Source organism: Pelmatolapia mariae, linkage group LG23 (assembly GCF_036321145.2).
Source record: "Pelmatolapia mariae isolate MD_Pm_ZW linkage group LG23, Pm_UMD_F_2, whole genome shotgun sequence".
Lineage (NCBI taxonomy): Eukaryota > Metazoa > Chordata > Actinopteri > Cichliformes > Cichlidae > Pelmatolapia > Pelmatolapia mariae.
The window spans coordinates 41,973,666-41,985,896 of NC_086246.1; the positions used below are offsets into that span (position 1 = coordinate 41,973,666).

At 42.7% G+C, this 12,231-nt stretch overlaps 1 protein-coding gene across 3 annotated transcripts in view; it reads right to left on the reverse strand.

Moving 5' to 3' along the window:
* Positions 1-12,231, reverse strand: part of LOC134619975 (cyclin-dependent kinase-like 5) — a 55,242-nt gene that overhangs the window by 5,604 nt on the left and 37,407 nt on the right. For all 3 annotated transcript variants that reach the window (XM_063465806.1, XM_063465803.1, XM_065469685.1), the window contains exons 8-16: positions 10,959-11,049; positions 10,646-10,835; positions 6,976-7,056; positions 6,007-6,173; positions 4,137-5,175; positions 3,612-3,713; positions 3,106-3,211; positions 344-467; positions 21-126 (exon numbers count right to left, since the gene is read on the reverse strand). In XM_063465806.1, the coding sequence (XP_063321876.1) occupies positions 21-126; positions 344-467; positions 3,106-3,211; positions 3,612-3,713; positions 4,137-5,175; positions 6,007-6,173; positions 6,976-7,056; positions 10,646-10,835; positions 10,959-11,049 (2,006 nt within the window). The remainder of the gene's footprint in view (positions 1-20; positions 127-343; positions 468-3,105; positions 3,212-3,611; positions 3,714-4,136; positions 5,176-6,006; positions 6,174-6,975; positions 7,057-10,645; positions 10,836-10,958; positions 11,050-12,231) is intronic.

Below are 12,231 nucleotides of genomic sequence, written 5' to 3' on the forward strand. Positions count from 1 at the left end.
GTACTTCACACACAACATACCATCTGAGATTTCTTCTTTTTCTTCTTTATTGCTCTGAAGAAACCCTGCTTCTCCTTTTCTTTGGAAGGCTCAGAGGCATTCAAGACTACAGTATCTGGGCCAGTCCTGAAATAAAAACAAAGAGTAATGAGCGTGATGTCTCGGCTAAAAAGTTTTTAACTCCCAGTAAGAATTTCTGTTAAAAATGCCACGTCATGTGGCCGGTGTGAAATGAAATCTGACGGTATACTGTTCTGACAGCGCCACAGACAGCGAAGAGAATAAACGCTGCTGTTCTTTTGGTGTGAAACTATTTTCGGTCGTGGTTAGAAGATATAATTACCAGGGGTCAAATGCCGGCTGTCGTTTGGAGTGATTCGCCAAACTGCCGCCGTCGCCAGACAAGCCCGAGCCCCGACTCTGACCCCGGCTGTCGTGGAAGGAGTTGTCTGGCCGGGGAGACGGGACTGTTCAACAAACACAACAAATGGGTTAATTTACGTCCAATATACAGAGAAATAAACACATTTTGTCCACTTTAGCAGGTCATTAGGTGTCATAATTCTAGCTCTGACCCAAACATATATCTAAAGTTTAGGCGGGTAATACAAATAAATTAAGATTAAAACATAACTCAAGATTTCCAAAGATACACAACAAAAACAGGGAATATAATAAAAAAGAGCTGCAAGTATCTAGAAATTTATACCATAACTAACAGTGATGCAGACTTTAACAGCTGTGACAGGTCGGCTTGGCTGTAACATGCCGTGTAAACATTGGAAATTGATTGGCACACGCAAAAGACCTCAGTGAACTGAAAATGTAACAGACTGCAATTGTATCAAACTTGTGCATTTAGCTAATGGGATCGATGGTGTTCTGTTTCAATTAGATGTTTTACTTTTCTCTCTTCTGACCTTCCTCTTCCTTTCAATAAAAGCAACCCAATTTTCTTCGGGGCCAACCTTCGCGATCAATAAAGTTTATTGAATTGAATTGAATTAAAAGCGTTCCTCAAGATTTTTCTCCAAGTACAACTTGACACACCAGTGCAAACAACAATGGCGCCCACAAAGGCTCCTGTGCAGTACCATAAGTTAGACTTTAAAGCAAATTCATACACTAAAGTAATCGTGTGTCAAACTCAAAGTTTCAAACATTGGCCGCCCCAAAAACTGCTAAAGAAGCGAATATAAAAATACCCTGATGGAGTTTTTGTGTCCCTCTAATATGGAAATGGACTATGCCAAACAATGCACAAATTTCCACATGGTTTGACTCATTTTCAGCAAACGAGATCTTATTCCTTTTTAATGCTAATAAAGTGGCACGCACAGGTATAGCATTATATGTATGTAAATGAGTTACGTGTGTAGAGCAGCAATGGTTAGCAACAACTATGGCGAAGTCCTGTTCAGACCATAGACTGTATAAATGTGAAGCAAAGAAGTGCTAATTATTGCATCCTTTCTGCTTGTAAAAAGAAGTTTGGCCGTACTGAAGTCTATGAGAAAAACAGCCCTTTGGATCTTTACTGCGCTTGGTCTAAATTCCATTTTTGTCTAATACAAAATAATTTTGCAAGTCATGGTCCCTTTTAGGAGGATTAAGCCGGGTAACATTACCAGGAGGGCAATAACGCTCAGCTTAAGGCTTCGCAAAGGGACGCTTTTCAATTTTCAGTGGAAGATTCTGCAGTGCCCAAAGGCAACCACATTCAGAAACACGCTTGAAGAGTCTGCATCACACTTTTGTCCCCAACAATCACAAAATCATCCCAAAGCTGAAATGACTCCCTGAGATATCTAAAAGAGAGCGTCCAGTTGACTGTAGCTGTGGTACATGCAGTCTTTGCTAGCACAGTGTGCTCAAATCACAGGAATTCTGGCCTTACAAAATCTTTACCACCTACTACATTTCGCCCTGTTTGGCTCACTGTAATTTCACCTTCTTCCTCAAGATTATACTTCAGTTGAAATGTCACTATTGTGATACAATGGAGCCAGTCCTCATGTCTGAATAGCCACACATGGCTTGGTCTTAAAATAGCTGCTGCCCCGAAGGACATTACTTGAAAGAGGAAGTTGAACACATTAGCATCAGATGTTCTTTCCATTATAGCATACTGTGCACTCCAAAACAGTGGCAAGCACATCTTTTAATAAGTTATCTCAGTCAGTCTGCGTTACTGTCAAAACTCTTAAGCCTGCTTTCAGCAACTTCCTGACATATTGTAATTAGGTTTGAGTAAAAAGTTCCAGGATGGGCTTAAAAGAATGAAACACGATTCCTTCTGAGCGATCTCCTGTTGATCATCCTCTTGTGCACTATTGGATCATTTTCAGTGCTGCTATTATTTTTAGATCTCTGTCCCCTTGTACTTCCGCAGTGTGTGCTGAATTTCCTCCAACATGTCAAAACTGTGATCCTTTAACTTGATTTGAATTTTTGGAAAGTGGACAAAATCACAGCGAGGCAAATCTGGTGGAAATGGCTGAAAACTGCTTAGCTGTAGCTGTCGCTGGAGACCCAGCTCTCATCGCCAGCAGTTATCTTCGGTGTGAAATTCCAGTCGGTTTGAAACACAAGTTTTATGCTCTCTTCTCAAGTTTGAGGTGTGTGGTGAAATAGCCGAGTGCACAGTGGAAGCGGTAAGAACAGAACTTCCAGAGAGTGGGCTAAAAATAGCAGCCGTCTGGACATGCCCGCGAAGATGACCTCGAACTGGAGATCAGCCAAATTTAATTTAGGTAAGGCTTTTGATTTTAAATGGGCCCACTGCCCGACCGTTTTAATCAACTGCTATGAAATCTACAGACATTAGAGGATGAAGATCACTGAGTCTGGTGATAAGATGGCTATTTTTAGTTTTGAGTGAAACAGCTATATTTATCTCTAACTTAGTGTAGACATGTGTTGATGTGTAGACATCTAAAGAATCTGCCATAATATAATAATTCTCTATATAGCAGCACCTGATCAGTGATTAGTAAAAAATAATATTCCCTCCAGTGATGTGTCTGGAGTTAATCTTTCCCCCCTTACTGCAGCAATGAAAGAGAGAAAGCCACAGCCATAAATATCACTCCTGATTAAACCAACCTCTGTAGAAGCTGCCCACCCGCCTTGGCATGGATTCGCTGTAGATGTTGCGGTTCTCTTTGGAAGAACCCCCATCTTCTGTTTGCTGGTCATGATATAAGCCAACCTGAGTCACAACAGAGAAACTCATGACATAAAATCTCCGAGGCTGCCTGCTTTGCATGCCTCTCTGTCTGAAACGATACCTTTATTTACCTGAAGGGACAGAAAAATAAGGTGGGGGCGTATTGATTTATGATTGGTCGTTATAATAAAACATCTGTGCGGGCTATAAATGTAGCCCAGAACTGAAATGCGATGCGATGACGAGCTCGACTGCGCTACCATAAGAAGTCACATTAGAGGGAAGCAAAGCACACAGAGAAAATGAAGAGGCATCTGATGCAGGAGAGACAGAGAAAAAAGAGAAAGAGAGAGCAGTTCATGACAGCAGTATCCACCCACATCCGCGCTCTCGGAAGACTGGATGTGGGTGGGGAATGGTGGGTGCAGGCAGAATGTCGGACCTCGCTTTTTTTCCGCTGTGTGTGAAAAGATGCGGTGTTGTCCCTTGTGGAGTCCCTTATTGGAGGTCTGCTGTGGGTGACCTCAGTGGGTGCCTGTTCGTTCTGTTAATGGAGACATGATGAAGCATGAAGTGAGCTCAGCATTGCAGCACATACAAATACACACACGGTATATATATACTATATGTGTGTATACAGTATATATAAATATACGGGTAGCATGATTCACTGCATGTCTTAAAAAGAAAGCCACACTCTTAGCACCTCAAATGTTCACAGATGAAGCTGCAGCTATGCTAATCCTGCCTTTCCAATTCATTACAAACCTGGGACACAAGATCTGGCTGAGAACCTAAACACACACCATGTTTTCAAACGCCACCAGAATAAGTCCTGGCTGCGTCACTGGACAAACTGAGACTGAGGCAGAGCCGTCCAACAAAACCTGGTGTAGGCATTTGTTATGATTACATCCTGAAGGCTTTCCCTAAAGCTGGAGAGTTTTGATGTGGGCTGAGGACTGACCCTGCTCATGTCTTCTTCTCTGGAGGAGCCCCCAGAGTGGCGAGGCAGCGTGCGGTGCTGCAGCTGTGGGGACAGGAGCTGGAGGCTGCTGGCTCTGGTGGGTATTCCCTGCCCGACCAACAGTCCCTCGTCTCCCCCGTGCGTCCTCTGGTGATCCCTCCGTACGTACATGGAGTGGCGGTGTGGCCTCTGCTGGGAGGAGAAGGGGCTGGTGTATCCCTGACCATAAGACAGAGGGTCATGTGGGGCAGAGAGAGAATGGGAATGGCTCCTTTCGCTCTCCCCGGGATCCAGGGAGTCTGGTGACTTGGACTCCTCTGAAGTTTTATGGCGGGTGGAGGAGCGCCTGTAGGAGGAGTCCAGAGTGTTGCTCTCTCTCTCTGAGCGCATGCTTCCTCGGCCACCTGTGCCAGGTCCCAGCCTCTCCACTCGGCGGGCCGCTGGGCTGCCCGGAGCTGTGAGGTCGAGGCAGCTGGAAGGAAAATAGCGAGATGTGGGTTCATCTGCATAAAGATGCACATCATTTAAGTTCCCCACTGACTTGGCATCGCTAAGCGTGCCATAGCTCTTGGACAAGTTCAGGTAGGCAAACTTAGAGGAGGACGGCGTGGAGCTGTGGGACTCCATGTAGTTGTGTCGGCTGTGTTTGTCCCCTGACTGAAGCGTGTTGGTCTTCCCTTCTACAAAAGAGTGGCGGTTCTGCTGTGAGCGGAAGTTGGATTTGAGGTACTTCGCCCCTGGGCCATCTGACACCTTGGACCCCAAGTTCATCTCAAAGTCGCCCTTGGACTTGGTCTCACCGGGGCTGAGCAGATGAGGCAGGTTGCTGCTGGCCAGGTCCATGCTGCAGGCGGTGGAGTGGTTGAAGATCTGCGGCTGGTAGTTCTTAGGATGCAGTGTGGGGCTGAGGTTGATGGCTGCAGACATGTTGCCGTTGAGAAAGCTGTCGTTGTTGGGGTGGAGGTCTTCATGTCGGGGTAAGCTGGAGCACTCTCTGCTGCTGGAGCGGTGGCTTCCTGAGCTCTTTCCCCCATGGCTCCTAAGGAAAAGCAGAGACAAAAACATGTAATAATGAACTCAGTGGCAGCAAAGTTACCACTTACTGCATTTAATAAGGAAAGGTGTTCCACAGGGATCAATTGCAAGAGCCCTATTCTTCCCAATACATATGAATGACATGAAACCTGCAGTTTATTATGAGCTTTTTTCTGTATGTCGATGATTCATCCCTGGTGGTGAGGGTGTTTGACACAGTGGATTTTTTAGTAAAGTAGAGTGGATGTTAAGTATACAGCTAAAAGAGTCTCACTTGATGCTGTCACATTATATTGTCACTCAGTGACTATCATGGCCAAACACTGCAATAGAAATTTTAAAAACATCAACTATTCATTTTTATTTATTGGATGAGGTTTGGTGTAAGTGCAGGGTGATGGAAGAATATGAGTAGCATAAAGTACATCAAAACCTCCCAAAAGACTAGATGTAAAAATCTTAATTCACTGTTGTCTTGGTAATATGAATAGCAAAGAAAAATGAAGTGACTAAGAGTTTCCAAAAACAAGGTCTTTATTTCAATATGTAAATAGTTTTAGTTAAAATTTAGGAAACAAAAGTGCACATAACTTCTATTGTTAAGTATGGGGGTGTTTATATTACTATAATGGGCTGTTGTCTGTAGGTTTCTGAGATGCAGAATAATTCCAGACTAAACCAGACAGACAATATATGAATTATCCTGAAATATTCTGTCAAATGTTGCTGGATGGTGGCTGCTGATTAAAAACATCTGACAGCATTTGTTCATGAAACGACCCATTAATACATCTGCACTGGCAAGCTTTCCCCAAATATAGTGCTCACTGCTGACCTGCTGGGGGTAGTGTTGTCTCCGTGGTGAGGTTTTCGCTTAGAGGAGCGTACAGGTGTGGGTGTGGGTGGCCCAGGCCGCTCCACCATCCGCAGGGTCTGGAAGGCGTGGTGGTTCAGGCTCTGCTCTGTGAGAAAGCGCTCGGTGGGGTTCAGGAGCAGCATGTTCTAAACCACAAACCACACAGATGGAGCCCGTGAGCGCTGAAGACACCCCGAACATGCAGACCTCTCAAACAAACCGAAACAGTCGTGCTACTATGAATCATCGCCATTATCATAAAAGTCAAGCTGCTGCCGCATTTAATTGTGTCTCACAGTCACCAAACGAGCCAAACAATGATGCGAAATATGATTTGTGACATTTGCTTTTTCTTACCCAAATAATGTGTTTAATAGTCTCTCTGAACTCACTTTAATGTATGAACAAACTCAAACTGAAATCTGGATGCAGCTTTGTTTTTGAATAGCATAAATATACAGTGGAAGCTACATTTTGGGTCAACATCAGAAGCTCTTTGGTAGCCGTGCAGCTCTGCGTTAACGATTAGCAAACAAACGTTATTAAATTTTATCTGAACTCAACACAAGAAAGCCCGATTAGTTCTTAGAGAGATGCCTGTCCTTGCTTAAGTCAGTCCTGAGATGGCATCATCATCATCATGTTAGCGGTGAGTCATTATCTGCTGGGAAAAGCGCAAGAGCACAAGCACAGCCTACATTCTTGACATGGAGCTCCTGTTTACAGTGTAGACACAGCAATAACAGCAGTGGAACCAGGATATGAGCTGAGAGATGCCGAAGCAGGGAGGAGGCACCGTGCAGTCACGACGTAAACACTGTGATAATGATGCAACTATCAGATGTCTAGTTTATGAAAATTATTGTGGTTCACTGGACGTTTTCACGATACTCTGAAAACAGACAAAAGTTAAGAAAAAAACCATTAAAGTCACTCGGCTCGCCTCACCTTCAGCAGGTCGAGCAGGGCTGCGTCGATGATTCCCAGGTATCTTCGCTCCAAGGTTTGAGGGTGACTCACAGTAGGAAACTGCAACATTAGCAGAGACAGTGGATAATGGTACAGTCAAAAAAAGTTCATGTCATAAATAAGAGAATAATAAGTTTTGAGAAAACCCAGCGATGATTCGGTGGTTCGGAAAAGCTTTCTGCAACGCTCTGTTTTAGAAACAAGAACCCACAATTTCTATTAATCATTAAGTATGAAAAAGGATCCGGGTTACTGTGAACACATGAAAACACTTAGTTTCACTCCATATATTTCCACTTGTCCACAACTTCAATCAGTTGCTCTATGCCCCACATGTGGATAACCACCTTGATGATAACCACCATAAATAAGTGGAAAATAAGACGCTTTTACTAAACAACAGCATCAAATGTCCTTAGTGATCGATCGTCAGTATGAGAGTATCCTGAGGTTAAAGTGTCTTCCTCTTTTAGAGACCTGATCATATCAAATGTTAATAATGCTATTTACAATGGGGGAAGTAATTATTTGAACCCTTGCTGAATTTGTAAGTTTGGTCACTTACAAAAAAACATGAAGAGCCTCTGATTTTTATGGTGGTTTCATTTTAGTGGACAGAGACAAAATCATGGAATGAATGGAATCAAAGGTATATGACTTATGGTTGTTTCTTAGATTAAAATACATGGGGTTTTAGTAGGCAGCACAGTGGTGCAGTGGTTAGCACTACTGCCTCAGGTTCTGGGTTTGAATCCACTGACCGCCTGAGGCCTTTGTGTGTGGCGGTTGCATGTTCATCCTTGTCTGTGTGGGTTTTAGATTAACTGGTGACTCTAAAGTGGCTTCACTGTAGGTGTGAAGTGGATCAGAGGAAGATGGATGGATGTATGGATGGAATTATAGTTGAGCTGTACCATCCCTCCCTGAAAAATGATTGCCCCCTGTTGCTCCCCTGTCAGTGTCACTGAACTGAAGTATTGTTAACTTTGATCCAGCAGGGGATCAAAGTATAAACAGGACCAGTGGTGTAACGTAACAATTACTTCACTGAAGTACAGTTTTGATGTACTTGTCGTTTTTTTAGGTATTTTTATGCTATACTTTCTTCTACTCCCCTGTATTTTCAACACCACTATACATATTGTCCCTTGTACTCCAACCTATTTATTTTAAAGCTTTACTTATTTATTATTTTGCATATTTTAAAATATAAAACTGCTAACGTATCATGCTGTTATAACAGATACAGCCACCCAGGAGTATTTCAATCCAATTAATCTCCAGCTGCAAGATTATGGTGTGCAGCATTATTTAATCAAAACCCACTAAGATCACTTGCATATTAAATATTTTTATTTTAGACACCTTCATTGTATTTTAAATTAAACCTTCCTGTTATTACTTGAATGTCTTTATCATCTTTACTTCAGTAAAGAGTCTAAATACATGAAAGTTAAAATATAGTTAAAATATGATTGTTTCTGAAGTAAGTTTTCATGCCGGAGAGCACAAGACTTCTGGAACAATGTCCTTTAGACAGATGAGAACAAAATCAATATGTTTGGCTAAAATGCACAGCACCATGTTTGCAGAAAACCACACACTGTAACTACCTCATAACAACTATCAGGCATGGTAAATGGCCTGCATTTGTATAGCGCTTTACTTAGTCCCTAAGGACCCCAAAGCGCTTTACACTACATTCAGTCATTCACCCATTGGTGACGGCAAGCTACATTGTAGCCACAGCTGCCCTGGGGCGCACTGACAGAGGCGAGGCTGCCAGACACTGACGCCACCGGGCCCTCTGACCACCACCAGTAGGCAACAGGTGAAGTGTCTTGCCCAAAGACACAACGACCGAGACTGTCGGAACCGGGGCTCGAACCAGCAACCTTCCGATTATAAGACGAACTGCCAACTCTTGAGCCACGGTATGATGATGATGGTGAAGGGGTGATGATTTGGGCTCGTTTTGCACCCACAAGACCTGGGTACCTTACAGTCAGTGAGTCGCACATGAACTCCTCTGTATACCAAAGTATTCTAGAGTCAAATGTGAGGCCATCTGTCCCACAGCTAAAGCCTGGCCCAAACTGAGTCACACAACAGGAACACGATTCCAAGCAAGATTCATGGAAATGGACTGGTCCAATCAAAGGCCATGTGCTGTGTCTGGACCTTAACAGAGCGGATGCGTGTAAACCTCAATGAACTGAAGCAATGTTGTCAAGAAGGATAAAAATCCTCCACAGTGACACTAATTACTTCACCTTATTGCTAATAAAGGTAGCTGACAAGCTATCAGTACATAGGGGTGCACATGACCTATTGTTTTCCTCACCAATTCACACTCTGCCTCATTCTTGGTCCCCTGAATGCCACCCAAGTAAAAAGAAACTCCTGGAATTGTAGCCCTGTCTTGTGAGTCCTTGTTACCTTATATTTTAATATCGGTGCTGTTGCTGAACATCGTTTACTTGTTGTCTCCTGTGACAGGTTTGTTTGTATCTCTGTATAATTGGATTTGGTATTGAAGAAATCTTTTTCTAAGCTTGATTGGAAAATCCTGTAACCATGACAATGCTTTGGTGAAATCTTTTAGAAACGCCCAAATACACAACTTGTGATTTCAACCACGTGCAATCCTCCATTGTCAACCTTTCATTTCTAATAGAATTTTTCCTTTGAATATTTTGAATTTGCTGTTTGCAGGGGAAAAAAAAGAGTCCAGAAGCCGTTCTTTTTACATCACACATTTCTGAGTGTTACAGAAAAGCACATCGTAGGTGGGAAACGTGATGAAACAACCATCAAGCGTCCTCTGTTCACTCAAAAGTGTTGTGTGGTTTCTTGCTGGTCTGATTTATTTTAATAAAAACAGCATGCGTGTTTCCATCAAACACTATTTCTCTCCTCTCGTGGTGTTAATAGGATGATCTGACTGTGAGCGATAATGTGCAGGGATCAGCGAAGTTTGCAGGATCTCATTTAAACGACAACAAGCACATAAATGTGGAGGTAGAGCTTGGTTTTTTTCCCCTTGAGCGAGTACTAACAATAGCAGGCGCTATTTTTTTTTAAGAAACAGACACGGCCAACGTGTGCTTGTCTTTACCGGAGCAAGGATTTTACTGAGGAACAACAACTTGGGTATTTAATAGGTGGATAGAAGCTGAAAATTCAAGGTGTAGACCGTAAAACGTTTCGCTTATTATGCAGCTTAATCAAGAAGTGGTCTTATCACTGGGTATTCACTGCCAGGCATTCACAGAGGGGGAGTTTGCTAACTAATAATTAAATCCTGGGTTGTGGGCAGTGAGGCGAAGGGAAGGACGACCCAGGTCTGCTGCACCACCAGCCTGCCACAGAAGACTTATCACAGCCTTCCTTCACAGTGCATACAGGATACATGATACACGATGAGTCATTGTGATCCAGTCAGTCACGGCACAGCAAACTCAGCCAGAAAAAAAAGAAGAAGAAGAAGAGAGTGTACAGAGAAAATAAATAAGGGAAGAAGAAACAGAGGAGGAGGAGGCCTTAAGAGACAGCAAAGAGAGAGAGGAAAGAAAAGCAGTGATAAGAGCAGCATGGAGGGATGGGTCAGCAGAGTATGGGGGGGGGGGGGGGGGGGGGCTCAAGTTACCCTCAGCCCGTGGAAGCGAGGGTTGTTATAGAAGAGCTTCATCTGCTCTGGTGGCAGGGGTCCCAGCACTTTCTGGATGGTAAAGAGCTGGTCGATCTCGCTCTCTCCCGGGAACAGCGGCTGCCCGTCACTCAGCTCTCCTAAGATGCAGCCCACTGACCACATGTCCACCGCCTTCCCGTAAGGAGCCCTGAGACCGCAGATTTAAGAGGGTGGTGAGAGAGGCCACGCATAATGAGAGCTAATAAGAATTTATGTCAGTGTGGTGACTGGACAGAGCTTAAAGGGAAAACGTAAAAAATAGCAGGCGTACCCGAGCAGGAGCTCCGGAGACCGGTACCATCTAGTGGCCACATACTCGGTGTAATTGGCGTCAGTCCCCTCAGAGAGATTACGTGCAAAGCCTGGCAAGAGAAGACAGAGAAAGCAATAGGATATGATGAGGAGCTTTTAGTTATGCTCCACATGCTGAGAAACCTAAAAATGAATTTCAGCTGACTGCCTCTCTGGACGCTCATTATGCTTTAAAGCTTTGACTTACAAAGTAGTTTGTAAAGTTAGGTCAGAGACGACGCCAGATGTGATCTTTTTTTCCTGAACACTTTGACAGCAGCAGATCCTGCCTTTTGAATTCTTCAGCTGATTAATGTGAGATGCTTTTTTGGCTGTACAAGCATCGAAGCACACCTTTAGAGCCTCTAGCTCTCTTACATACATATAGACACGTCAGTCAGAGTTTAAGTAGATTACAAATCTTTGAACTTTTGATGATACCGTCCATGTTTGTTTGTTTTTTTTAACAGTTCCAGTTTAATATTCATGTTGGTATGTTTTATTGCCAATTACTCACATAACCAACAGATACAGGGTGACTGCATGTTCAACATTTTTTGCAGCTTGTCTGCACTTTGGCACTCGTGCATTTAGCTTATTCAATTATTTTAACTGTTTTACTTTGTTTTCCTATCAATTTGATTACAGTTTTCAAGAACAGTGCTCAACATGCTGGGAAATAAGTTTATTTCCAATCAATCTGAGGGTTTTTTAATAATATGACTGTTACTGTATATTAAAATAGCTGCCTTCTAGGATTTCTAATTATGATCAAATAATATTAAAAAGTATCCTAATTGAAAGAGACTTCTTCATTCCACATTATATATGGTGTAATGGAAATTTATTAGACCCCCATCAAATGTGAGGTTTATACCACAGCTGTCCTAAATTAACAGTATTAGTAATTACCAAAATGGTTTTTGTGCTGGTATCACTAGTATGCACAAGCCTTTTAATCAAAATGATTCTCTTACTGCTAAAATGTAATTATTGTTGTCATCCATGCATTTTCTAATTCAATGTTTTTCAAAAAGAAGAAAAAATAGTAAAGAACATTTTTAATTTATTGATTAAGATGCCAAATTATATTTATTTACTTCCTGGAGACAAAAACTCATTTAAGCGGTTGAGTCTTATGCTTGATTAATTCCAGTGAAATTTTAATTCAAATTAGGTCCAGTGTGCTCACTCAAATTAGAGTATAAAAACATGAAGTTGGTAATTTTTACCGTTTATTTTTCACGACAGCT